A 27,198-nucleotide genomic window follows, 5' to 3' on the forward strand; every position below is an offset into this window, starting at 1 on the left:
ACCATCCCAAAACCTGACACGGTCCTGGGCGGCCTGGCCTGCCTTCCTGGTGTCGTCTCTCCCCACAGCCCTCTGTGCTGCAGACCACAAAGTACTCCTTCAGCTTCACACCCCTTGTTTCCTCTACGTGGAGTAACTTGTCCACACCTTTGTACATGGTAGCTCTAATCACTTCCTCAATGACGCCTTTCCTGATCCCTCGCCCAACTAGTACTGCCTCCTAGTTAACGAAACCTGCTTGACTTCAATCACTCCACTTCTTTAGATCTTTCCTTGCCTCTGTACCACATGTCTCTTCAGGGCAAGTCCTGGGTTTTATTCTTTTTTGTATCTTTATTTATTTTTAAGATTTTATTTATTTGACAGAGAGAGAGAGACAGCGAGATAGGGAACACAAGCAGAGGGAATGGGAGAGGGAGAAGCAGGCTTCCTGCCGAGCAGGGAGCCTGATGTGGGGCTTGATCGCAGGACCGTGGGATCATGAGCTGAGCTGAAGGCAGATGCTTAACCATCTGAGCCACCCAGGCGCTGCCACAATGCCTGGACTATATAGGAGGAACTCAGTAAATGGCTGATGGAATTAACGAGATTTTTCTTTCCTAAATTCTTCCTGCAATGGGCATAGAGTTTTTGTAAAGAGAATTAAATTTGGTCCTTTGTCCTTTGTGGGCAGCTTTCTGTCCAGCTAGGACCCCTGAGAGTATTTCCTTGACCTCTCTGGAGTGGAAGCAACCCTAAGAATGGACACAGGGTGTAGAGAAGTGGCTAGATAGCCCAAAAACTGGTTCTTATTTCGGAGGGTTTCAACCTCGTTGAGAATCTAGTGAAAAACAGACCCTTTCCCCAGGAAAATGTATAGTCAGACACACAATTTTCTAACTTGGTTCCTAAACCTAGAGTACCTGCCATTCCCCAGGCCTCCACCTCTACCGCCCCGCCCCCCGCCGAGGCTTCCTTCCTGGTCCCACAGGTAAAGAATCCCTCCGCCAGAGGAACTGGGTATCTAACCAGGACTCAGAGCGGATGGCTACGGTGGCCAGGCGCTCTCCCTTCCTGAGAGGCCCATGTGTGCATTCTAGAGCGCTACTTCTGCCCACTCACAGGACCTCCATGGAGACAGTAGATGCTCTGAGAAGAAATGAAGAAGTTTCACCAAGGAGGTGGGGGGAGGGGAACAAGAGGAAAGTTAAAAACAAAAACGAACCTCAGTCACTAGAAGGAGAAGCCTAACTATTCAGCTCCTCTTCTGGGCAGCTGCATCTCCTATCTAGTTAACAGCCACCAGACATAAGGAAGAAGAAATGAGTAACAGCCCAAGTGTTTCTTTTATTACCAAAACAACTGTTCCACACTCAGTGCCTCCACTCCCATCCCTGAGGATAACCAGGAAAGTCCTTGGGGTTGTAGGAGCCCTTCGGAGGGAAAGAACTGCCTGGTTCACGCTGCCTTGGCTGGTTGTGAGGAAAAGGCCCTCGTAGGGACCAGTTACACGGCATCCCTGGACCTAAGGACCCCTAAAGATGGGAATGGGTGCGAGCTGACAGAGGATTTTAGTCACCGTTTCAGCGTGACTAGAGGGTTATGGGTAAGCCTGATACTAGCCCCTCTACAAGAACATACACAACCAGGGCATCCCCCTCAAGGAATCCAAACTCCTCAGGATCCCCACCAAACGTGGTATGGCAGAAAAGGGAAGGCTTTAGAGCCTGCTGCATGATGCAAGCCGGGTCCAGAGTGTACCGCATTGCTCTTGGCACCACTCTTAAAGGCCTCCATTGGCAGGGGCTGCCCACGAGGGGCACAGCCACCAGCCTGGCTCAAACCCGGGGGCCTGGGGTTGAAATGGTCAGGCTCCGCAGCCTTCACACCATCCGGACTTCGGGCTCCTCGGCTATTCCCTGAAGCTTTTCCATTATGTCCCCTGAGGGGGGCTCAGCGGCTGGCGGGGGCTCTCCTGGGGCTTCGGACAACACATAGTAGACGATCTCTTGCTCGCCTTGGGCGTTGGTCTGATTCACCACATGGATGACAGGGCTGGGAGTGTCCTGAGAGGCTGAGAGGCCTGTCCCCTCGCTGCTCCCGCCCTCCTCTTCCTCTTCAGCCTCCTGCTGGGGTCCTGGCTCCCCTGGCACTGCTTCGAGAAGGATGCCCTGCAGGCTGCTCTCACTCAGTGCTGCTCCCAGGCCCGATCCCTCCTGTGGCTGCCGTAGCAGCTGCTGCGTGAGCTCCACGCTCTCGTAGCGAACCAGCTGCAGCCGCATGTAGCCATCTTCGTGCTCCTTGTACCTGGGGAGGCGGGGGCGCATAGGGCAGAAACCACACGCGGGGCGGGGGGGGGGGGGGCGCGTCCTGGACAGCGGCAAGGCGAGGGGCAGACGCGAGGGCCCTGGGATGTTAAGTGATAGGAAGGAGCTGGAGACCAAAAAGGGCTTCATGAGAATATGTAGAAGACAAGAGGGAAGGAGCATTACTCAAGATGGAAAATCGTATGTAGAAACTTGAGAGGGAGGGAGGGAGAGGGGGTGGGAAAAGAAATGATCTGTGTTGGAAGGTGGGAGTGTCACAGGATTTATGAGATGGTCAGAACCCTTAGGCTCCAGTTCTGGTTCTCGCTGCAGGGCTTTGGCACCACATTCAAAAATTTAAAAAATCATCTCTGCTCCACCACTTTGTTCCTCGAGCCTGAATGGAGATGGTGGATGATCATCAAATTCAAAAAAAATTTTTTTAAGATTTTATTTTTTATTTGAGAGAGAGAGCGAGCGAGCGTGCACATGCACAAGTGGGAAGAAGGGCAAAGGGAGAGAAGGGGCAGAGGGGCAGAGGGAGAAGCAGACTCCCTGCTGAGCAGGGAGCCCGATGTGGGGCTCGATCCCAGGACCCTAGGATTATAACCTGAGCTGAAGGCAGACGCTTAATGACTGAGCCACCCAGGCGCCCCAAATTCGAGGTTTTTAACTTGTTGAAAAGATATGCGGGGGGAAGGTTTGTGAATCTAGAGGGCAGGGTTGAGAGACATACCGAAAACGGGGGTGCCCTGAGGGCCACTTGAACTGGTGCTTCTCACGAAGATGCACAGTGAGGTTGTTGCCCCTCGTGAAGCATTTGTCGCACACGTGACACTTGTACCTTGGCTCTGAGTCTCCCTGATGGGGAGGGGAGGGAGAGTGAGGCCAGCGCTTCATCCTGGGCTCCCCACACCTCTGCCAGCCCTCTCCCACCGACGGCCCCACTTACTTCATGCACTTTTCGGTAATGGGACTTGATGGAGCAGAGGGATCGCGCACTGAAGCTGCAGTTCTCAAAATCACACCTGTAGGCTGGTTCCTTGCTGTGGGTATCCAGGTGCTTCCGCAGGTCAATCAGATTCTTGCAGCTACAGGGAGAGGTCAGGAGAGGCTGGAGGGCATGCGGGACACGGGACTGTGAGTTCTCGGCCTTCCAGCCCCTGGCTCCCCCTACCTGTAGTCACAACAGTCACATTTGAAGGGCCGGTCCTCACTGTGGCGAAAGCGCATGTGGTTGCGAAGGGAAGATGGCAGCGGGCAGGTCATATCACACAGAGGACACTTATAGTGGTTCACTGAGAGGAGCAGAGGGGGGGCTGTGATCTGAAGCCGGGCGGAAACCCGGAGGGAGGGCCAGGAGCTTGGGGGCTCTGGCTACTCACCGTGGTTACGCATATGGTCCCGCAGGAGCCGCTCCGTGGCAAATCTCTTGGAACAGTGAGAGCACTGGAAGCGCTGCTCTGGGGTGGGGCAGGCAGAAGACAGGGTGGGCTGCGGGGGGCGGGGCAGGGAGGCACAGAGAGGAGAGCAAGCCCAGGAGAGGGGAACCACCAAGAAAGGGGGAGTTTAAGAACTAGGGATGGACACAATACCACTGAATGAGCCTGGGACTTGGGAGTCAAGAACCTGAATTAGAATCCCTGCTTGACCCCAAACTAGCTGTGCACCTCACTAGTGATTTAACCTGAGACTCAGTTTCGTCATCTGCAAAAAGGGGGACAAGAAGCACACCTCATGGGGCTGTGAGGATTCACTGGACAAAGAGACAGGACACACAATAAGCACTGAATAACAACATCTGATGATTCTCAGGCAGCCAAGGCTGTGGCAGGTGACTGAGCCCTAAGGACAGATGTAGCCAAGTTGCAGAGGCCTTCACTGTCCCCCTCTCCCAGGAACATGCCCCTAACCCCCACCGCCCCACGCAGGACAGCCTGCACCCACTCCCCTTCCTCTCTGATTGCTTACGATCCAACGAGGTCTGGCGACGGATGTGATCTAAGAACTTGGTGTTGTTGGCAAACATGCCCCCACAGGTGGGGCAGGCCACCACCTTCTCCTGAGTGTGGCTGCGGAGGTGCTCTCGAAGTTTCCGGCAGTCCTTGAAGGTGCAGGTACAGCCTGGGAAGGAAGGCCCAGTCACGCTCCAGCCACGGACCCCCAGAGCAGGCTCTGGTGCCAAGTCTCCAGCTGGCAGCCACCCTTACACCATGGGACTGGGCCCATACCTAGCTGCCTTAGGCCCTCAGCAACCCCAGGCGTTCTTTAAAGGCCAGATGTTAAGGAGCAGCCCTACCTTTCCAGCCACACAGCACGACATGGTTGTCCTTGCCGACTGCCTGGTATTCACAGCACAGGCTGTGCGCTTCCACGTGCCGATAGAACCACTCGGGATTGTCGAAGGAACTCTGTGCCAGGAGCAACTTGCGGTAAGGACTAAGGATGGGTAGAGGGCCTTTGACCCCTACGTGTCCAAGGGGGCTCCTTGGCTGTCTCCCAAATTAAGTTGGCGGGGACATAAAAGTTTGAGCAAGGGAGATACCCAAAAATGAGATGCTAGTAGGAACCTGGCATACATAGGGCATCCCTGAAAGGGTCAAGGCATCGTGAGCTAAGATCCCCAACTTCCTTCCGCCCCTATTCCCAGCACTGCCCGCTGACCTCACAGTGCTCCCACAGACACAGGAAGTGATCGGGGATGTCAGGGATGATGTTGCGACTCTGGAAGTCCAGGATGCAGGGGCTGAGGTTGGCCTGGCTCTGCAGAGCCTGCAGCCCCCACTGCTTCAGCTTGGTGTGGTAGCAGTGGAAGTAGACATGGCGGATGAGGTCAGCCGAACTGTCCATAGAACAAAAGCCACACTCCTGCCACAAGCAGGAGAATTCTTCCTCTGCATAAAGGGGTTTAGAGGTAAGAGTCTGACACTTTGCAAAGCTCAGCTCTCCTACCTACAGCACTTAGCAGCGGGAGAGGAGGCTGGACTCTGACCCAATTAGCAGCAGTTCATTTGGCAAATACCAGCAATTTAACCACCACCAATCGTGCCAGGCACTGGGGATATAACAAGTAAAAAGAGTCGCAGTCCTTACCCTCACAGCAGCTTTCAGTCATGGAGAAAAAACATTAATCAAATAACCACACGTATAAATATAAAACTGCAGCCAGTCACAAGGTCCATGGGGGGGGGGGGCAGGGGTCTGGGATACTATAACATCGTCAGAGAGAGGTCATTTGATGTGGACAGGGATGACTTGGAAATGTCCCCATGTTGAGATGTGATGGGCGAATATCTGTAAACTAGGGGGAGAAGCGTGGTCGAGGCAGCAGGAAGGGTGTGTGGGAGGCCCAGTGCAAAATCTCCCAGAAGGCAAGTGTAGCTGGCAGGCGCTAGTCGCTCCGGGTTTCTGCCGCTGCCTCCCACTCCTTCCTTCAGACCAGTCCTTTCTTTCCCCATATCCTGCCCAAGACCTGTCCACTCTGGGAAAGCCACTGACTGCTGCAGTCCACTGCCTAGCTCTCGAGCAGCTCTCTCCAAGCACATTTTCAATTCTTTATAGGGGTTTACTTGTTTTAGAAAGTAGGTACTTTAAAACATATAAGGAGTGGGCATCTGGGTGGCTCAGTTGGTTAAGCGTCTGCCTTCAGCTCAGGTCATGATCCCAGGGTCCTGGGATCGAGTCCTGCATTGGGCTCCCTGCTCAGCGGGGAGTCTGCTTCTCCCTTTGCCCCTCTTGCCTGCTAGTGTGCGTGCATGTCCGAGCTCTCTCTCTCAAAAAAAAATAAATCTTAAAAAAAAAAAAAAAAAAAAAAAAATATATATATATATATATATATATATATATATATATATGGGGCACCTGAGTGGCTCAGCTGGTTGAGCACCCAACTCTTGATCTTGGCTCAAGTCTTGATCTCACAGTCGTGAGTTCAAGCACCATGCTGGGCAGGGAGCCTATTTTAAAACACACACACAGGGCGCCTGGGTGGCTCAGTCGGTTAAGAGACTGCCTTTGGCTCAGGTCATTATCCTGGAGTCCAGGGATCAAGTCCCACATCGGGCTCCCTGCTCAGCGGGGAGTCTGCTTCTCCCTCTGACCCTCTTCCCTCTCGTGCTCTCTGTCTCTCATTCTCTTTCTCAAATAAATAAATAAAATCTTTAAAATAATAAAATAAAAAAATAAAACACACACACACCCTAATTTCTCTTTCATACATATATTATTTGACTTCTGAAACTATTACTTATAGTTCATAGTCACTAGACTTAAAACAGAATTTGAGGTAGGGGAAAGAGAGCTGCCTCTGTATTTTCTATAGAACAGAATTCTTTAAACTGTGTTGTGACCTATTAGTAACTGGAGAAATCAATTTAGAGGACTGCAAACCAATTTTTTTTTTTTAAGATTTTATTTATTTATTTGACAGAGAGAGAGCGAGCGCACAAGTACGCAGAGTTACAGGCAGAGAGGGAGGGAGAAGCAGGCTCCCCACTGAGCAGGGAGCCCGATGTGGGGGCTCGATCCCAGGACCCTGGGATCACGACCTGAGCCGAAGGTAGACGCTTAACCAACTGAGCCACCCAGGCGCCCTACAAACCAATTTTTTTTTAAAGGAGGCTCCATGCCTAATGTGGGGCTTGACCTCATGACTCAGATTAAGAGTCACTCCACCGACCCAGCCAGCCAGGCGTCCCTCCCCATTTTTTTTTTTAAATAAAAAAGAACAAGATAGAACACTTCAGAGAGCATTTAATAAAGGCAAGGATTGTTTCAAGTATTTTTTAACTTTTGTGTATGGGGTTGGGATATGAAATGTATTCCTAACTGGTAGTTGCAGTAAAGAAAACATCAAGAAGCATTACCAGAGAATCAGAAAAGCAGGCTGTGGACAGCTTGTACAATATGATCCTTTAAAAAAAAAATAAAACCATCCTTATGTATGTATATATGCAGAAAGACATCAAAAGAATGTTCACTAAAGTACTGTCAGTAATTGCCTTTTGACGGCAGATTCGTTCCGCTTACCCTGTTGAATCCGTTTTCTATAAAGCGTCCATCTACCATGTTTTTATAAGCAAAAACGGCCTAAGTAGGAAAGTCCAGGTTTCCGCCTTCCTTGAGCTCTTTCCCCTTCACGCCCTGCCCCCTTACCAAGCGGGTCCTCCTCCTCCTCCTCTTCCTCCCCGGAGCCATGCAGGTGCTGCTGCAGGTGCTGAGTGACGTGCTCGCAGAACTCCTCCATGGCCGAGCACACAAAGGAGCAGGACCCCCACTCACACTGAAGCCCCAAGTTCTCCTTTCGGGGAACTTTCCCCGGGGGCGGCATGGCCTTCACCCTAGAGGAGAAAGAAATCCACAGCTGCAAGGATTCTACCAAGTGCCACTGGGGGTGAACGGCTGCCCAGCCTGCCAAGCACCAGGAGGCCTTTCTCCCATGACCCGTGAGAAACAGCTACTCCAGCTCAGGTCCTCAAACCCCTGGAAGCTGTCTGGTCTTCCTGCGAAGGGAAAACACACACGAACATTACTGAGTGTGTGCCCGGCACTGAGCTAAGAACTTGAACAGCCGATTTCTCACGAAGCTTCAGAGCAACAGGCCGAGAAGGAATTAATTATTCTGATAGAATGCAGAACAGTGTGCACAGGTTCAAAGAGATGGCTCTGGACAAGGAACAGACTTCAGATCCAGACTCCTGTGTCTACCACCTACTAGCTATGTGACCGTAGCCAGGGAACTTCACCCTTCTAATCCTGAACATCCTCAGCTTCGAAACGGGCATAACAAAACATTGTTTTTAATTTCACACTTACTGTAGGTCAAGCACCATATTAAGCACATTACATGATGTCACTGAATTACCAACACCACCCAATGAGGGAAGTACTATTTTTAACTTCATTTACAGATAAGAACTTCAGGTTCGGAGAGGTCAACTGGTTTGCTCAAGGCCAGACTAGTGGTGTGGCAGGGTTAGGTCAGGCTGACTCCAAAGTCCGTATTCTTTCTAACCCACACGGCTTGCGGATGAGCCCAGAAGCAACTTACCTCTTACTGCATCCCATCCTAAGTCCCCGCCAGAATTTTAAACCACCATACAATCTGCCTTTGTCCAACCTACCCAGTGGTTACTCACGATTCCCCTAACATCCTCTGGACTAAAATGTCCAGGTGACCTTGAACAACAGACATTTGAAGTGGGCAGATCCATTCATATGCAGAGTTTTGCAATACTTTTGAATACATTGGAAAACTTCTTGGAGGTTTGCAACAATTTGAAAAAATTTGCAGACAAGCTGTGCAGTCTAGACTTATCTAAAGAATTAAGAAAAAGTCAGGTATGTCACGAATACATAAATACTAGTCTATTTTATTATTTACTATTTGTTATCTATTATTTATTATTTACTATCATAAAAAATATACACAAATCTATCATAAAAAGGTATAATTTATCGGGGCACCTGGCTGGCTTAGTCAGTGGCGCATGTAACTCTTGATCTCGGGGTCATGAGTTCGAGCCCCACACTGGGTGCAGTACTTAAAACACAATAAATAAGAAGTTAAAATTTATCATTACACACACTTATAGACTGTATATTATCTTTTCATTTTTGATGCCTAGTGTTAGTAATACGTGTAACATCTGCAGTGTTTTGTTTCATATAAGGCAATATTGGTGTAGGTACTGACAGATAATTCACCTTATAAAGAGCTCACATAAACTTACAGCATCGATACAGTCCAGTACTATAAGTGTATTTTCTCTTCCTTATGATTTCCTTAATAACATTTTCTTTCCTCTAGCTCACTTTATTGTAAGAATATAGTACACAGTACATATAACATACAAAACATGTTGATCAACTGTTTATGTTAATGGTAAGGCTTCCGGTCAACAGTAGGGCTATTAAGAGTTAAGTTTTCAGGGAGTCAAAAGCTACACTTTGGAGCCTCCTGGCTGGTTCAGTTGGTGGAGCATGCAATCTTTTTTTTTTTTGAAGATTTTATTTATTTATTTGCCAGAGAGAGAGAGAGAGAGAGGGAAAGTACAAGCAGGGGGAGTGGCAGGCAGAGGGAGAAGCAGGCCCCTTGCTAAGCAAGGAGCCCAATGTGGGACTCGATCCCAGGATCCTGAGATCATGACCTGAGCTGAAGGCAGATGCTTAACCATCTGAGCCACCCAGGCGCCCCTGGAGCATGCAATCTTGATCTCAGGGTTGTAGGTTCTAGCCCCCATGTTGGGTGTAGAGATTACTTAAAAATAAAATCTTTTAAAAAGCAAGCAAACAAAAAAACAAAAACAGGGGCACTTGGGTGACTCAGTTCAGCTCAGGTCATGATCCCAGGGTCCTGGGATGGAGCCCCACGTTGGGCTATCTGCTCAGCAGGGAGCCTGCTTCTCCCTCTGCCTGCCGCTCCCCCTGCTTGTGCACTCTCACTCTCTGTCAAATATATAAAATCTTTAAAACAAAACAAAAACAAAAAAAAAAGTTACACGTGGATTTTTGACTGCACGAGGGTTGGCACCCCCAACCCCCGTGTTGTTCCAGGGTCAAATACAGATTCCATTTAAACATAAGAAGCCGTTATCTATCCAGTTGATATTGTACCTTGGGTACTTACAGTTCTAAGCATGCTTAGGCCTATAATAAATATCTGTTGGAGAAAGCTGAGTAAGAAACTGCAGGTTCTCCACCTTTAATATGCATACAAATGCAAAGTTCTCCAGCCCCTTCTCTAGAGTTTCTGATTCAGGACGCCCAGGGTTAAGCCTAGAAATCTGTCCTTTTATCTCAGCACCCCAGTTCTGACACAGGCAGTTCCAAGAGCAGAGTTTGTAGAACAATCAAAGAACAATTTCCCTCATTAAATTAGAGTGACAGAGGACAACACTGAAAGCAAAAGTTCAGGGACAAGAGAGAACACTAACAGGGGCCTTGACTCTGCCCCTTGAGTGTCCTGGATGATGCCCCCCAGTTGCTGATGCCCCTACCGTGGTAGGCCCTGGGAGGGAGCAGGGCACTGGTCTACCTGAAAGAGGTGGGAGCTCTGAAAAATACCACATACCAAGAGGGGGAAAAAAACAGAGAAAATGCAAAATACATGAAACCCTTCATGCCCATAAGTACAAGAACCTACCGTACCTGCTTATCAGAGAAACCCTTTTTTAATCCACAGATTCTGCCTCCCCTCTGAGAAGAAGCCAGTGACCTCTGACACTCTGAGGTGCACATGGGGCTGCTGGGCTGCTCTAGACTCACAGTGAACCCTATTAGGAAAAAAATGTTGACTATTTTTATGATGTTGGGGTAGGAAAAGTAGGGAAAGCCTTCCTAAGTCAGACATAACATCCGAAACCTCCTCTCTCGCCTGCCTACAGGATCAGGTCCACTTGGAACTGCACGCAAGGCTCTTCTCCAACCGGCCTCAACGTACTTCTCCAGAAACGGAGTAAGGAAACTACCACGACTGAGGCCCTACCATGAGTCCGCCTGTGGCGAGCCCTCTCCCAGACTTCATTTCATCTGATGTAAGAGCATCCTGACTCTAAGCCAAAGACCATGCTCTTCCTTGTCCACACCGTGCTGCCGCTCTGGCTTCCTCTCCCTTCCGTTCATTCCTCTTCCTCTCTGACTCAGTCATCTTGGTCCCTATACACATTACATTCTCCTGAAACTCTCTGCCTGAGAAACTTCTACCTACCCTCAAGCCCAGTGTCCCTTCCTTGGTGAGTCCTTTCCCAATTCATCCAGGTACAGCTGGAGACTCCACCTGCTGTCCCCGGAGCACTGTGTACAGCTTTGTTAGTGCTGTTGCGACGGAATGGAACGTCTGTCTCCCTCAGACTAGGAGCTTCTCAGGGCAGACCATCGCCCCTGCCCTTCCCATTCCCAGCATTAGCACAGAGCTCTGTACGCTTCGGACAATCAATGTCAGGATCTGATCACATTCCAGGAAGCCTTCCTACATTACCTGCCCCTCAGATTACTCTGGCCTCTCGGTTCTATGGCTGGCCTAGCTAATACCAGAAAATCTCAACCCTATTTGTATGTTGCCCACGGTCATTTGATGTGTTCTATTCTCATTCACCCAACTGGACAATATTAGCTGCTTCTGAGCAGGAACCATACCACGCCCATCTGTGTCCATATACTGTGTACAGCACAGTGCTGAGCACAAATACTCTAAACATATACCTGTTGTTGGACTGGATAAGGCCCAGGAGGTGGGCTATCTAGGTATCTAGATATCTAGAATGACTTGAAACTTAGGTAAAGCTCCCTGAATCCCTCTTTCGCTGTCCCCCAGCGTTCTTTACTTTCTCTCCCTGCGCCCTGCTTGTCTCTACCCTGGGGAGCTGTGGGACAGTGACTATCTGGTCACCACTCCTCTTTCTGCAGGCAAGGAATACAGTGAGGCACCTTGTATACTAGAGAGGGCATTGGACCAGCTGTCAGAAAACCTGGGTTCAAGTTTCCTGTCTCAATTATTTTACTCTGCCTAGAATAATATAACATTCATTAAGTATCTACAGTAGGCAAAACACTGTTCTAAGTGTCCTCTATGTATAAAAAACTCATTAATACAACAACCCACCTACTGAGGTGTTATTATCCCACTTCACAAATGAGGTAATGGGCCCTGATAGGTTAAGTAATTTACCTAAGGCCACAGAGCTAGGGAGTGATGGAGACAGAATTCAAAGCCAGGGAGTTTGGCTCCGTTTTCCTCCTACACCTGCCATCTTCTCTCTCCTTGTCTGATTCCTTCCTCCCTATAGGCCTCCTATCTGTATACACAATACCCCAAACATGTTTCAGTAAGTAGTTATTCTGTCAGCTTCCTCCAATAAACTGTGAGCTCCTACAAGCCTGGCCTGTGTCCTGTTCAGTTCTAAATTCAGGACCAGCACATCCTCATACGGTCTCTTTTAAAATGTTTAAGTGAACCTGTAACTTATTACTTTACTCTTCGAATAAATAATCTCGCTTCTCTGAACCTGTTTTTTTGAATGTAAAATGGGATATTAATATCACAACTAGTGATGGATTCAACAAACCTGGTTAGAAAGCGCCCCCATTTACTAGCTGTGTGCCCTCCCACAAGTTACTTCCGCCTCAGTTTCCCATGAAGCAGGGGAATCATTAAGCCTGTCTCACTGAATTGACTTATGGACTAAACTAAATAATGGATACTGAAACGCTTACCGTAACACCCTGCCAGAACTCAACAAGTGTTAGCTATCTGGATCCTTGCTTCTGAGGGTGAGACGCTCTAAGCATAATTCTACAAGACGTTCAACAAAGGGACAAACAGAGGAATTCCTAATACTTCTTTTCATCTGGAATCACAGTAAGAAGCAACCAGCAAATACTTAAGAGTATATATTTTAACGCAAGGCACCAAATTAACCAGAACGCTATTCAAGAAAAGGAAGAACCTATGTCCTGAACCTCCTAAGGACTCACAATTTGACCGAAGAGATGACAATGACGTGTGACGACAACCGCCAAAACAAAGCGCCAATGAGGGAAGTCAGGACCGAAAGAAATCCCAGTGCATAGGCGAAGCGGGGAAGACTTGCCCTACGTGGCGGGGCCCGGGCCCCTGAAACACCGGTAGAATTCGAAGAGAAGGAGACCGTCCCGGCAGGTAAAACCTCTCCCTCGCAGCCCCGCAGGCTTCCCGGAGTCCTTCTCCCACTAAGGCATGGCGGTGACCATGTCTCAGCAGCAGCGAAGCCCCAGACGAGAAAGCAAGGAGGTTCGAGTCGGGGTTAGGTGCCGGGGGCACTGCAGGCGCCAGACAAACCGACGTGGCCGAGCTGCCAGAGGAAGCCTCGCCGAGGTGACTAAAGAAGAGCCTGGCCCCGGCAGCCTGCTCAGAGCGCACCCCGACGCTCCCCCTACCAAGCCCGGAGCCCAGCTTACCTTCCCTCGGCTGCCGGCTCTCTGCAACTCTTCCCACCTCGGACCATCTCCGGAAGGGCGCTTGAGCGACGGCCAGCGAGAGCCAATTGCCGCTCTCGGATCCCTCTAACAGCCAATGGCCGCTGCGACTGACGGAGCCCGTGCGCGACCAAAATACGGAAGGGGCGGGAGTGAGGACCGGCGGGCTGGGGGGAAGGTAGCGTCGCTGGCGCCGCGGGGTTCCAGGCGAGGCGCGGACTGGGATCCCAAGGCCCCGAGTTCCCTCAACTGCGCAGGCTCCGCGCTCGGCACCTACTGGGCCTGCGCGGGGCTGAGCTCAGCGCCTAGTGGGGTCTCTCCTTCCGCTCGCGGCTTACTGCGTTAGCTGCCGGCGAGCTCAGGGAGGAGGAGCGGGAGGCGGTGGCAGCTGCGCTCAAGGATGCGTGCGCGGAGCTGTCAGCCCCTCCCGACCCGAACTCGATCCTACCTCTATCCGTCGCCCTCTTACTCTGATTTCTTAAATATCGGTATTCCTGTGCCATCTTCTCTTTCCCCCCACCACCTCTCCTCTGCCGAGGCTCAGTGAACAGCCATGTTATCCATCCCCTCCTTTAAAGTCGGAAAGCCGGTAGTCCTCCCTGATTCCTCCCTCATCCGTTACCTACGATCCTCCGCCAAGCCCTGTGAATTTTACCTCCTTAAACACCGGAGCTCTCAAATTCACCCCCCATCCTTCGCCGCCTCCTCGCTAGTCTATTAACGACGCCCAGCCCGATGTCTACACTATCTGGTTCCCTTGTATGCACTCTTGCTTCCCTCCAAGACATTGCTCACGGAGATCTGATTAAACCACCACCCCGGTTTCAACGCGTCAACGCCTTCTGTTGCCTCGAGGCAAAAACCCCAAACCATACTGAGGCTTTCTAGACCCTTCAACATCTGAGTCCTGTATATTTCAACCGTGTCTTTAGTCCTTCCTGCCCTCATTTTCTGCTCTCCAGCCCAGAGTTTCTTGCAGTTTCTCCACCACACCTAGCCACCTTTTAACCTTTCCTGCCTTGTACTTGCTGTTTCCTCTGCCTGGTGCCATCTTCCCCCTTCTCCCCCTCTGACATGTATTTGATTGACTCCTACTCGTTCTTCTGGTCTCAGTGAAGATGCTTCTTTTCCCAAGAAGTCTTCCAGTAAGGCAGGGCAGGGATTGTATGTGCTCTTCACCTTCATGACTCCATCACTTAGCCTAGCAGCTGAAACATTAAGGGTTCAAGAGGTATTTGTTAAATAATGTACCTTAGTAAAGTTCATTGGGCTTGAGATTTATTTTGTTACATTTTTCTGTATTTTCTAACCTAAAATAAGCCTATATGATTCATATAATCAGAAAACACATTAAATGTTCAATATAAATAAGACACTTAAAAATAACAAAGTCAGAGTAAAATCGGAAATTTGTGCATAAAAAAATTTGTGCATGAAGTTTGTTACTAACAGTGGATTATAGCATTGTCCCTATTTTAAAAGAGTTTTTAAAATATAATTTAGAAGTAACAAAAATATACTTTATCAACTTCATTCCTTCAAAAGCACAGATAGTAATACACAAAATGCCAGCCTTCTTTTAATTCAGACTTACACCGCTGAAGATGGTTCTTAGCTTTAATTTAGCAATTTCATGAGGAAAAATTTCATTCACAGAGCTATGTAGACTCAAAACAATTTTTACAGGGCAAAAGTTTCAGGATAGCTCTGGGATCCACACATCTCCAAAACTTGAGACCACATCTTGCTGTCTAGCTTATCTACTTCCATCTCAGTCTGCTTCTCTTGAAAACAAGCTACAATTTTGGTTGGATAATTCAGACACACCCTGAGATTTGTTCTTTGAAAGCTGCCACAAAGACTTAAAGCATAATTCATACTCATGAAAAGCTGTGGCTCTCCTCTGAAAGTGTAAAATGGATAAAGTTGATCAAATAATCTTTTGTATTTCTTATACATTCATTAAAAAAAACAACAACCACCTGTGTTTGAAATGTGATCCAGTTCTTTACCATAAAATATGTGATTCCATTGAGCTCTGGGCAGCTCAGCACTAGAAGCTGAGTACAACTTCCAGTTACCATCCACTCAATCCACAGATCCAGTGGGAATCTGAACACTTGCCCTCCCATCAACAAAAGTTTATTGTAAAATTTCGAGATCAGTGTGTTTGGCTATCTTGGCCTCTTGGTAAATAAGCTGCTCCTCTGTGAGCTATTAAGAGTTGCCCTTCGTAGATCAAGGGAAACAGCCTGGTAAATCTCTTGAGTTTTCATGACCTAGAGTTGAGCATATCACTATACAAATTAACCAAATATCCATACTCCGCCACGTACTAAATATCCTATATTCGGGGGCACCTGGGTGGCTCAGTTGGTTAAGTGTCTGCCTTCGGCTCAGGGCAAGTCCCAGGATTGAGCCCCACATTGGGCTCCCTGCTCAGCGGGGAGTCTGCTTCTCCCTCTGCCCCTCACCCTACTGGTGCGCTCTCTCTCAAATAAATAAATAAAAATAAAAATCCTATATTCTGTGACTAGTATGGACAGGACATGCTAAACATCGACAGTTCCATGCTGCCTACCCAAAGGCATGTGCCCCAAACCCCCTGTGATGTAAGTTAGTCAGAATGGCGAGGCTGGACGTGACCTGAATGATTATCTAAGCCACTCTCCATTTTAGGGATGAGGAAGTAGAGATCCAGAAAAGAGAAGTGGTGTGCCCCAAGGTCACTTGGTGTGTCTGTGGCACACTCAGGCTTTCTGTCCCTGGTCCAGGGCTGACATCCTGCTGCAGCTTACCTGGTTCAAATCCTGGGTCAGGTCCCACAGAACATGAACCAGGGTGTAGATTTTGCTAGTATCCGTAACTCCCTGAAACTTGCCCACACTTAGGAATGAAAGACTTTTCAGTATGTTGAAACCCTTTTAAAACTTCCCCCTCCCAATCTATCTCAGAATTCTGAGGCAACAGTTAGCACTTATTCAGCACTGACCATATGCCAGCAGAACTGTAAGCACTTTATGCATTTACTTCTCAGCCACAACCAAAGGACAGCTACTATCACAGTTCCCATTTTACAGATGAAAAAACTGAGACACTCTGTGGTAACGTAACTTGCCCAGGGTCACACAGGTAATTAGAGGAGCTGAGACTCAAATCTAGGCCATCTAGATCCAGAATCCATGCTTAGGATTCTATTATATCCTGGAAGGAGCAGCTTATTCAAGAAAGGGGAATGAAGATGGCTTTTTTCTCTGATTGACGTTTTTTGCTATGACTTCACCCTTCAAAGTCTCGTTCTCCCATTCTCTCTCTACTTGTCCCTTCTTCCCTGCAGGAACTTCTCAGCAGACCCCATATGTGTGTCGTTTACCCTACCTCACTATCTGGTCCCCTGTCTCTGACCACCCCCCAATGCCCCAGCCTTGCTGCTCACTCACCTTTCAAAGGATAACCATTTGTCCAGTTTGTAAACTCCAATTTGACTTTAATTTAATAAATTAAATTCCAAGCCATCACACAGCAATGGACATCATCATCTCCCAACACACAGAGGTATAGCCCTGCTCTTGCTCCATCATCATCACAGTCTTTAATAAAGCCCCTGAAAGCCATTTCTCTGGGGAAGGCTTCCATCCAGCTCCTGACTCCCTCCTTCTGACAGAGCCACTGCTCACGGAGAAGGCATCAAGTACAAAAACAGTAATAAAGGGGAGGGAGGGATGAGGAGCAGGAGGGGAGGCAGGGAGGTGGGGAGTACCTGCCCCCCATCCAGGGCACCGGCTCGGGCTTTCTGTGAGCTGCCAATGTCCCCAGAGGCAGACACTGGTGCTGGTTGGAGTGGGGACCTGAGGGAGACATGGGAGTCCTGTCCCAAAGGGAATTAATTGCCTACCCTCCTGGGACAGGAAAGAAGGGTCACCTGGGAGAGATGCCCTCTCTCATCTGTTCACTGAGGGTCCTGGACCACACATATAAATAGAAAAGAGAATAAATAGGGGAGAAAGGACCAGCTGAGGAGCTGAGCACCCTGGGACTCCTCTGAGGGGCCAATGTCAACAGCAGGCAACCGGTTCTGAGAAATGCCCACACGTGCCAGGACAGAGCCCTCCTCTACTCCCAGCCACCCACTCCCTCTTCTGTGTCCTCAGCAACGGGTGCCCGCCCCTCTCATGCTTCCCGTTGCAAGTAGCCTTCCAACCGGCCCCACAGCCCAGGGTGGACAGGGCTTCCTGGAACCCAGAGGGCTTCCCTGGCCCAGGCTGTTGGGAACCCAGGAAGGGGAACGGAAGAGGATGTGGGGGGTGGGCTGAGAGGACTCCTGCCCTCTCCTAGCTCAGGAGGTGGGAAGGGCCCTCAGAGCTGGGGGCTGGGATTGCCATTGGCCTTGGGTTTGGATTTGAAGGAAAAGCGCTTGATAAGGCGGCGAGAAAAGCTGCCAGCCTTCTTTCGGACACTGGGTGTGGCCGCCGTATTGGAGAGGTCATCGTGTGATTGGCTCAGACCAGCTTCCTTCTGTCGAGGCCTCCGGCGGAAGATAAGCTTCGTGCCACTGCGCAGGAAACTCACTGTGGGGGGAGAGGGGAGGCTGAGGCAGAGAGAGGGGCAGGGCAGACATGGGGTGAGGTGGGGAGCAGAGAAAGGACCAAGCGAGGAGGGGTCAAAGATACAGAACAGAACCAGTTCCTTTGTCTAAAAGCCAGGCTTCCTTAGAAAAGAAAGTAGAGAAAAAACATGCCTTTTATCTTTCCTGAGGAAAAACTGGCGGTGCTCATGGGATTGTGTGCACCCCCTGACTGCCGCTGAGCAGCAACGTCACGGGGTTGCTGCTCTGCGAGGCCAGACTGACAACTGGGCCTCTTTACTACAGAAAGACAAAGGCTGAGTAGAGGGGATTCCTAAGAGCCCCTAAAATCATGGAACGACAAGGTGGGTGGGCACTGACTCGTCGACCAAATTCCAGGATGTGAGCCGGAAGCAGGGCAGCTAGAAAACCTCAAGGAGGTAAATTCAGGACCAACATAATGAGAAAAGTGCTTACACAGCAGGCTTTGGACTTAGGAATCTCATTATACCAAGAAGTGATGCAGACTTAAGTCACAGTTAAATACATTTGTGGTTGATAGACTCATTGGCAGAGGGATAAAGATGTGTGGGGGTGAGCCCCTCATCTTTAAAAGTTAGAAAAGCACCACGACTATCCATGGGCCAGCCATGTCACTGCTAGAAGGACACTCCGAGAGTTGACCCAGGGTAGGATTTCTTATACTCATAAGGAAGAGAGTACAGAATGGAAGGGGGATAAAGAAAAAAAAAAAAAAACAACACAACAATAGGAAAGAAGATATATGCTTAGACCCAGGAAGGAAGAAAAGTGGAAGTTAAGGGAAATACTCTGGCATTCCTCCCTGTCACTGGCATCTGTCAGATCCAGGCCAGGACCCTAGGCAGTAAGTTCCCCTTCTCCACTCTGTCTTGGCTGAAACAGGCTGGGAACTCTGGGGATCCCTCAGCGGAGGAAGGGGAAGGCAAACTGGGTTGAGAATCCCATTCCCTTAAGTGTCCAGTAAGACCCAGGTCCTGATACTGGGCATAAAAGAAGGGGAGGGGGTGCTGCCAATATCTCCCCACCTTTGTGATCCTTGAGGCTGCGGGTCTCCAGCGCACCAGTAGACCCTGTTTCCGACTCAACATCATCCACAGATGGCCTCTCAGAAATGTCCGAACGTGTTGTCTCATCTGCTTCCTGGGCGCTGGTGGGGCTGGAGAGGGCATCGAGGGGTCCTGGGGACATGGCTGGTGGGTCTGAGGGTGGTGAGGAGGGACCTCCACTGGTTCCTGCATCATCCTGCATTGAGGCATCCAGGGATGCCGCATAGCCCAGAGATAGTGCCAACTCGTCCTGAGCAATGGGCACCTGGTAGGAGGAACACATTTTAATGGGCAGGAGTGACCCATCAGGGCTTTCTCCCTATCCCAGCTCCTCTCCTCAGAGCCACGTTACCTTGGAAACGCCAGAGATGATAAGAGTGCTACGCTTGGTGGGTGTCTTTTTGGCTGCCCGCCCGCTGGGCTCAGTGAGCTGACGAATCGCTGTCTCTGCTACAGGGTCCAAGCCGTTGGAAAGGTGGCTCTCCCCTGCTGGGGGGTACAGACGATGGATAACCTGACTCTTCCCCGGCTCCTGGGTCCCACGCAAAATGGTTTTTTGACTCTGGGGTCCCCGTGCCCACCGACACTCACACTTCCCGGTCCCCCACTCACGGCTGCTGCTGTGGGAAGCACTGCTGGGGCCACTGCTCTCACTCAGCACAGTTGTCGTCTTCTCGGTCACCTCCACCTTGGACGGGGAGCGGGAGGGGGAGTCTGGTGGGTGGGGGAGGGTCAGTGAGCTGGGAGGTGCCTTAAAGTGGCCCCCACCCCCTACTGTCTTTACTGAGAGGCAGGCTTTGGCTGACTCAGAGGGCAGGGGTGACTAAGGGACAGTCAATCACACGGGTGATTAATAAGATGCCAGGGGGGCAAAAAGACACCACAGGACACCAATGCGAGTGCGGGGAAGTGCCAGGGGGCCCACCCAGGGCGTGGGGAGAAGCCCTGAAGATGCTGAGAGTGCCCAGAGATGGCACAAGGGTCCCCTGGGGGCAGAGAGAACCCCGTGGGACCCCCCCCAGAGATGGGAGGAATGTCATGGAGGGCCCCCAGGAGTGAGAGAAGTATCACAGAGGTCACTGGGTTTGTTGGTGGATCCCAAAGGTGCTAGAAGGTTGAGGGTAGAGGGAGGGACAAGTAGGCAGTTGGGGCCGCAGAAAGGGCCAGCAGGAGACCTGTGAAAAGTCAGTGGGGAACGTGGGAGGTGGAAGGGCGAGAAGCCAGCAGGAGGGCCCAGAAGACCCAGGATCCCCAGGATCCCAGCGGGAGAGGAACGGTGGGGAAGAGGAGGGATGTAAGGGGAAGCCTGAGAGAGATGATTAGCTAGTTGTGGCTGGAAAACAGGAGGAGCTAGAATTAGGGCTTCCCTTGCCCTTCCCTTGCCCTTCCCTGTCCCACACGGGTCTGCAGGCAGGGGCCCCTGGCTCGGACTGGGCTCCCTTCTCTTTACCTAGTTTCCCTTCTACACGGGGCCGGGACTGGACGGTGGTGACTGTGGTCACAATGGTGCCATCAGGCATGATGGTCCGGTCTAGCTCGATCTTCTTGGTGGGTGTGATGCTGGGGCGTGGAGTGGAGGGAGTGGGAGTGCCCAGGTTCCGGGGGGAGCCCTCCTCATACTGAAGCTGCCGAGGGGGAGGAAGAGCAAAGAGGCGGGGCCTCAAAGACTGCCCTTCCCCAGCGTCCTCCCATCTTCCCCCTAGGCTCGGCTTCTCACCTCTACTGCCATGGTGGCCGCCGGTCCCAGGGCTTTCCCCGGCCCAGGGGCGAGTGGGCATAGCTGTCTTCGGGAGAGAGGTCTGGAAGGGGGCCCCACAGACAGTGTGATCTGGCCCAAGAGTTCAGCTGGGGAAAGGGACAGCACTGTGAGCTGGGCCCACGACCAGGCCCCACTTAGCACCCACCCAGAGGTGCTCCTTCCTGCCCGATACTCACCGTCTCCACAGCTGTTGCTCCTCAGTACTTTGAGGCTCAGCTCCCGGCTCTGGGGGCCCAGATCCCTGTGGCCAGGAGGAGGTGGGGCAGGGAGGGGGAAGATTAGCAAACCGCACCCACCCTCAAACTGACCACAGTCCAGAGGCAAAGAGAGATGTCCATAAATAAAATGGAACGAGGGCTCCGATCAGATTAACTCCTGCCGCCCAAATACTCTCTTTTCCTGGGGCACCTGGCCGGCTCAGCTGGAAGAGCAGGTGACTCCTGACGTCAGGGTCATGAGTTGGAGCCCCACGGTGGGTGTAGAGATTATTTAAATAAATAAGACTTTAAAAAATTAAACAAACAAACAAACACTGTCTCTTCCCAAGAGAATGGGATAGGGCTCCGCTCGGGATGCTGGGCATGGATCCTCCTCAGTCTTGCCCTCCCTGTCTCTCTCTCTCTGTCAAACCACCCCTTTTCCTTTGCTCAAGCTGTTTCCTCTGCCAAAAACATTTTTCTGTCACAGTCTGTTGAAATCCTATTCTTGCTGTAAGGGGTGGTTTAAACACCACCTCCTCCATGAAGCCTACTCCGATCTTTATTTCCCCATGGGAATTAATCTCCCCCACCTAAGCATGCCCACGGCACCTTGTGTAAATCTTGACTGGAGCCCTTATCCCATCTTCTTTATGTACCTCTGTCTCTGCCTGGAGCCTGCAATCAACTCAGGAGTGGGGGTGTATCTTGGTCATGTTTGTATCCCCAGGACCTAGGCCAGGGCCTGGCATACAATCAGGGCTCACATAAGCGTTTACTAAGAGTAGAGCTGATTCATGCCAGGGCTATGCTGGAAGGGTTTGATCCTCAGTCTGCCCATGAGAGCAGGGGTGGGGATGGAGGAGTCACTCCTTACAGGGCCAGGTCCTCAGTCCACTCCACGTCGGGACCAGCGCTCATGGGCTTGGTCCACTTCTGTTGCACCGGGTTGTCGAGCTCAGCTACACAGCACAGTTCCCCAGTGCCTGGGAGGAACCAGAAATTAGACGATGCTCAGATCAAAGATGGGAAGCCACTGAGGAATAATGAAGCCACACCCTTAGCAGAGGGCAGGGAGCGCCTGCACCCATAGCCTTGGCAGTCCCCCAGCTGCTTCTGGCTCTCACCTTCCAACTCACTTCCCAGGTGAGACGCTCGAAGCTGCCGGAGGAATAACCGGGTAGGTCTGGAGATGGCTGGCTGTGCCTGGGGCACCACGGGTGGCTTCTCACTGGGTACCTAAGAGCAGAAGGAGGTAAAAAGAACAGGAATCCCAACGTAGCACACTGGGGACGCTCCGCTTACAAACTATTTGCTTTGAGGGCCTACTTACCGGGCCTCCAGGCGCAGAGCAAGCCCTGAGGTTGACCATCATGGCCGGCTGGGTGCTGACAATGGTGTCCTCAATCAATTCTTCAATGGTGGAGAGCTCCACTTGCTCCTCGCCTCTCTGCACAGCAGAGGAGAACAAAGAGGTGGGGCCCCCAGCTCTGCATTGCCTCCCTGCTCTGCCTCTTCCTCCCCGCCCTGCCCCCTTACCTCCTTGGCCTGCAGCTTGGGAAGCACCGTCAGGCTGAGGTCTGGGCGATCAGTAAAGGCCCAGGACACGAGCAGGCCCTCGCCAGGGATCTCCTCCAGGCTGACTTCCAACTGCGGGGGATGGACAGAGGGACTAGGTGGACTTGCCTCATGCCTCCAACGACTCCCTATTCCCCAGGACCCTCCCTTCCCCAATTCTGTCCCAGATAGGAAGCCAACTGCAAGGCTGAGGCCTTGAACTGCCCCCTGCCCACCTCGGTTCCCCACATCCCCCTCCACCTGTGTTGGTGGCAGTGTCAGAGTGACGTGGTAGGTCTCCATGGAGACGGCAGCGGGGGACTGCTGGGTCACAGAGACTGGGAACATCACCTCCTCAGCAGAGAGCTGGCAACGCAGCACCTGAGACCGGCGAGGCACAGAGGCAAGAAGGGTCAGGCGCGGAGGACGGGGGCTCAGCGCTGCTTTGCTCTGCCATAGGAAGACCCCTCCCCACTCTCTTTTCCTTGAGACTTCACGTCTTTGGGGTCACAAGCCCACAGAAGAATTAAATAAAAGCCAAAGACTCCTCTCTCCAGAAAAATGCAGATATACACACGTGTGCTACATTTGACATGTCACTTGAATGCAACTCTCAGCCCTCCTGAAGCCAGTCCTTGGACCCTGAAGGCATTCAGAGACTCCAGGTCAAGAGCCCTCAGACTAAAAGGAACTCTTGGGATCAGCCCGCCTCAGGCCCTGTGGAAGGCAGCGCCCATCAAACCCTTACCATGGTGCGGTCCGATTGGTCTACGCAGGTCACATGACCAATGCTGGCTCTGGGTGGGACTTGGGGCACCTCCTCAAAGGTGATTTGGATGGAACTCTGAGGGAGTAATGTGGACACAGGATCAGGTCTCTGGAGCTGCCCCCCACAGGGCTGGCCTGCTCAGTTGCTGGCTGGGCCCTGGCACTGCAGAGGCCTCAGCTGCAGGCTGGCTTCTGGCCCCTCCTTGGCTCAGGGCTTTAGGACAGGAAGTGTTCCCCTAGAACCACACCCCTCTGGGTGAGCAGCGAGCGCCACACGCCCAGATGCCCAGGGCCTGCAGTTGCTAGATCACCTCAAAGATCAGATCACCTTGAGCGGAAGACCCTAGATTTCTCCTGGAATTACCAGGAGCCTCCCTCTTCTCCCCTCACCTTCCTCTTCATCCCCCAACTTACCCCCGAAGAAAGGCGTGAATAGAAAAAAAATAATAAAGGTGTTGGTTGGTACATACATATAACTGGGGAGAGAGCGACATGGCTGAGCTAAGGGTAAAAGCAGCAGGGCCACTTATTCAAGACAAGAGCTGAAGAAATGAGGCTAAGGCTTCTTCCAGATAAATAGGATGCGAGAATCAAGGGTATGACCCTATTCATATTGTTGGGGTTGAAGACTAGCTCAGCATGGCCTTGGGGAACTTTCCCAGAGGGACTGGGAAGAAAAGCAAGCTCAGAGGGCTCAAGGGTCCAGGGGCCTAGCTAATTCCTCAAGGCAGATAGCAGGGTGGTATTAGGCAGCAGAAAGCTGCTTAGCTTAGGTCTTGAAAGAGCTTCCTAATTCTTACACAGCAGTGAAAACAGCCTACTGAAGCCCCATTCAGAGAGCAGGATGGGAAGAAGAATTGGGGAGGGAGCACAAATTGAGCTGGCAGCCCTTCCTTGGGTCTTGGGATGAGAGGAAATAAATTCACAGGGCTCGTGTGCCTGGCAAACCAGGGAATACCAACTTCTCTGCTCCTGTCATTGGCTTGTTTGAAGGCCAGGCCCAGGGAGATAGGGAGATGGGGAGATGGATGCTTGGAACCCCAATCTCCCCACCCCTTGCAAGGGAGGCCAATGTCCAGCTGAGTCAGCTGTGCCAAGGAGTTGCTCCTGACCTAGGGACAAGGTACAGGAAGAACTGGGTGGAGGGATGAGTTCAAGGTGTAGACTAACAGATGTCATCTGGCTTTCGGCTGGCTAGCTGGACAGAGGAGACTGAGCAACTTCTTGTGTGGACACTTCCGCTTCCAGGCATCTGGGGAGCGAGTAAAGTCCTAGTGGGAGCTAGAGCTGGAGAACCCTCTGGGCAGGGAGCTGATAGGCAGTGAGGGCAAAGAGAGATCGCTGGGCCAGGATGGTAGAGGGCCCCATGACAAGGAGGCCTCTACCTCCCACCCCACCTCAGTCTTATGACCATGCTTCCTGCCCTACTTCCTGGGAGACCAGATGCCCATGGTGCAATGGGAGGAAGTAGGCTGGGCTGGTTTGTGACTGACCCTCAAGGGGCAGCTCCAGGCTCATCTACTGAGAAGGGCATGGACTATTAATCTGCTCTCCACCTTAACACCTTTTCCACAATATATATGCTGCAGGTCAGCAAAAAGAAGGATGTGTTAGTCTGTATCAGTGAAATTACTAAGGGCTTGGGGGTGGTGGTGGTAATTCAGGCTCCTTGGGGATCTATCTGCCTGGTCAAACCAGGGATATGGGGCATGAAATGTTAACTGGGTGAAGTGGCATGAGGACCAGGCAAATTCCTTCTGCAGGTGCACCTGTTTCCCTTCTATCCCCGTTCCTCCAACACAACCTGCACCCAGGCTACATGTTAGTGCCCTCAGGCCCAGGGATTAGCGTTGCTATGAGAACAGCAACTTGTGCTTGGGTTTGGAGCCAGAGAATACCTCCACCACAGAATAGAGAATTTGGGACACAGCTAGATTTCTACAACCTCCAGCCCCACCTGCATCCTTTTCTCTAATCCCGGAGGAGAAGAGAAGCCATAGCCATAGGGTTCTCCAGTTGATCCCCACCCCCATCCGGCCCTCCAGGCATAAGGAAAGGTTGAGTGAGGGGACCACTTAGGTGCTTCTGTCCAACTCACCCCGTCCCTGCAGGCCTGCTCGTTCAGCGCTCGCACCCAAGCCCGTTGCCAGTTCTCTCGGAAAGACTTGAAGGCGAAGAGCGACGCCAGGAGGCCCCGGACGCCTGGCTCCTCGGGGACGCCGGCCCGGGTCGGCCGCAGCCGCAGCAGCGAGCGCCACACGCCCAGCTCCCGCGGGAAGCCCGCGGGCTCGGCAGCTAAGGCGGGTCCCGGCCCCCGGCCCCCGCGGGCCCGCGCCTGCCACAAGCCCCGGGCATACTGTAGCAGCCAGCCAAACACCGTGAGCAGCGAGGCGGCGAAGAGGATCAGCAGGGCCGCCCAGCCCACGTCCTGCTGCCCCCAGCCCGGATCCATGCTCCGCGCGGGCTCCGGTCCGGGACCCGGCTCGGGCTCAGCCGCTGCCCCGGGGGAGCATGGCCCGGGCGGGCCGCGGGGCGGGGGCGGGCTCCCCCGGGGCTGGGCGCGCGGGCTCGGGGGCTCTGCGGGGCTGGGTGTCCGGAACTAGCGGGTGCCACAGATCGACAAGAGGAGTCCTCGGGGGTCGCGACGCCGGGGTCGCTCTCTGCGCGGTCCGGTTCCCTCCTTGGTTAGTCCGGCAGTCCGACCTGGGTTAGTCTCCGGCCAGCGTCCGACTCCTCCCACGGCGCGGGCCCTGCCGGACCCGGGCGGGGACTCGTCTGCAGAGACGTGCGGGCTCGCGGACCGGCACCGGCTCCGGAAGGGCTGCGTGCGCAAAGCTGACACTGACAACACGGCCGGCGCCCCGCCCCCACCCGCCCTTAAAGGAGCCGCACCCGCGCTGGGCGGAGCTTGGCGAGCCCGGGGCTCGAGGAGCTTAGAAGAGGGAGGGAGGACGACACAGAGGGGAGGAGGTTCCGGGGTTGAAAATAGGCGGGATCTTTGACCACCCCGCCCCATACTGAAATTGGGATACACCCCTTCCCCTGAGCTCACAGCAAGAGTAACTTCAATCGCTCGAGATACCGCCTCTGATTTCCCCTGCGCAGCTTAGATTTCTATAGTTTGGACGCATGTGGGGTGAAGAAGGACCCGAACCCCGTGGATAGCATCGCCCCCTTCTCCCAACACCCCCAGGCTCAGCACCTTCTTTGGTTCCCATTTCTTGGCCTAAGCTAGGCCCTGGGTGAGTAGGTGCAGAGCATCCGTCCTAGATAGAAGTGCCTGACAGAGGTCCTGGAGACACCGATCAGAAAGAACCTGAACCTGGTAGAGTCTGAGAATAAAACATGGAATATTAAGCCCTGTCCACCACCACCACCTCCCTTCCACTAGGAGCTAGGATTCAGGAACACCCTATTAACCTCCTTGCTCCTGTGGGTTTGTTCTGGAGATATTTCCCAAGCCTGGGGCTGCTTCTGTTTTTAAAAATAATATATTTCCATAGTAACAGCTCCTGCCTGTGGAGCACGTGTAGAAGAGGCGGTAATGAGAAGGGAGCTGGCGGTGTAGCAGTGGGCTATCAATAGATTCAGCCAAATTATGTGATGCCATCCAAATATGTGATATCCCAACAAGCACACACAAAATGATGCTATAGATACACTCTGGCCTCAGGATCCATCCCTTTTCCTCGATTTGAGGGAGTAGATTCCATCTCTATAGGACAGGGGCTTGTCATTTTCTTCTGAAGGGAGGGGGAGGGAACTCTTGCATCAGGATTCAAAGGAACCCCCATTCCCCAAGAGACACTTCTTCTCCAGCTACATATGGCAAAGTGTTCAGCACCCAGATAGGTAACAGGGAAGGTATTAATCTCTCTCCCAATCCAGTCAGTAGTCCAAGGAATGAGTACCTGGGAATAAACAATGTCTTCTAAAGTGTGGGGCTGCAGAGCTAGGCAGGATCTGGCAGGTCAGCAACAGAGTGCCTGAACCAGAGGAGGTGGTGGGGTAGCCTGGGATGCTAGGA

General features: G+C 51.9%; 2 protein-coding genes across 4 annotated transcripts; both read right to left on the bottom strand.

Annotated features, from left to right (window-relative positions):
* Positions 1 to 1,306: 1,306 nt before the first annotated feature.
* HINFP (histone H4 transcription factor) lies at positions 1,307 to 13,305 on the bottom strand. 2 transcript variants are annotated; one of them, XM_028105883.1, is made up of 10 exons: positions 13,221 to 13,305; positions 7,440 to 7,624; positions 4,950 to 5,179; positions 4,585 to 4,696; positions 4,257 to 4,409; positions 3,671 to 3,748; positions 3,463 to 3,583; positions 3,238 to 3,376; positions 3,022 to 3,146; positions 1,307 to 2,286 (listed from the first exon to the last, which is right to left on the bottom strand). In XM_028105883.1, the coding sequence occupies exons 1-10, from the start codon at positions 13,265 to 13,267 to the stop codon at positions 1,863 to 1,865; spliced, it is 1,614 nt and encodes a 537-aa protein (XP_027961684.1). In that variant the 5' UTR covers positions 13,268 to 13,305; the 3' UTR covers positions 1,307 to 1,862. The 2 variants fall into 2 exon arrangements, with proteins under 2 accessions (XP_027961684.1, XP_027961685.1); XM_028105884.2 differs by lacking the exon at positions 13,221 to 13,305 and adding an exon at positions 12,759 to 12,905.
* A 3,399-nt stretch (positions 13,306 to 16,704) lies between these two features.
* On the bottom strand, positions 16,705 to 26,005 carry C2CD2L (C2CD2 like). 2 transcript variants are annotated; one of them, XM_028105922.2, is made up of 14 exons: positions 25,270 to 26,005; positions 23,152 to 23,247; positions 22,665 to 22,784; positions 22,386 to 22,496; positions 22,180 to 22,296; positions 21,974 to 22,085; positions 21,724 to 21,832; positions 20,826 to 20,890; positions 20,608 to 20,735; positions 20,341 to 20,515; positions 19,503 to 19,604; positions 19,243 to 19,376; positions 18,870 to 19,155; positions 16,705 to 17,806 (listed from the first exon to the last, which is right to left on the bottom strand). In XM_028105922.2, the coding sequence occupies exons 1-14, from the start codon at positions 25,621 to 25,623 to the stop codon at positions 17,595 to 17,597; spliced, it is 2,121 nt and encodes a 706-aa protein (XP_027961723.2). In that variant the 5' UTR covers positions 25,624 to 26,005; the 3' UTR covers positions 16,705 to 17,594. The 2 variants fall into 2 exon arrangements, with proteins under 2 accessions (XP_027961723.2, XP_027961722.2); XM_028105921.2 differs by having other exon boundaries at positions 19,243 to 19,379.
* Between the last annotated feature and the right edge of the window lie 1,193 nt (positions 26,006 to 27,198).

This window comes from Eumetopias jubatus, unplaced genomic scaffold (genome assembly GCF_037043125.1).
Source record: "Eumetopias jubatus isolate StellerSeaLion01/CBP00866 unplaced genomic scaffold, mEumJub1_p1.0 scaffold_13, whole genome shotgun sequence".
Lineage (NCBI taxonomy): Eukaryota > Metazoa > Chordata > Mammalia > Carnivora > Otariidae > Eumetopias > Eumetopias jubatus.

Bases quoted from the DNA above. Each gene is read 5' to 3' on its own strand.
- HINFP (XM_028105883.1), bottom strand. From the start codon at position 13,267: ATGGTCCGAGGTGGGAAGAGTTGCAGAGAGCCGGCAGCCGAGGGAAG. The intron at 7,625-13,220 runs GTAAGCTGGGCT...TTTCTCCTCTAG, and splicing joins GAGCCGGCAGCCGAGGGAAG to GGTGAAGGCCATGCCGCCCC. The intron at 3,147-3,237 runs GTAAGTGGGGCC...CCTCCCCATCAG, and splicing joins ATTACCGAAAAGTGCATGAA to GGAGACTCAGAGCCAAGGTA.
- C2CD2L (XM_028105921.2), bottom strand. From the start codon at position 25,623: ATGGATCCGGGCTGGGGGCAGCAGGACGTGGGCTGGGCGGCCCTGCTG. The intron at 22,497-22,664 runs GTGGAGGGGGAT...CATCCCCCGCAG, and splicing joins TGACACTGCCACCAACACAG to TTGGAAGTCAGCCTGGAGGA. The intron at 20,736-20,825 runs GTGAGTATCGGG...CCCTTTCCCCAG, and splicing joins GAGCAACAGCTGTGGAGACG to CTGAACTCTTGGGCCAGATC.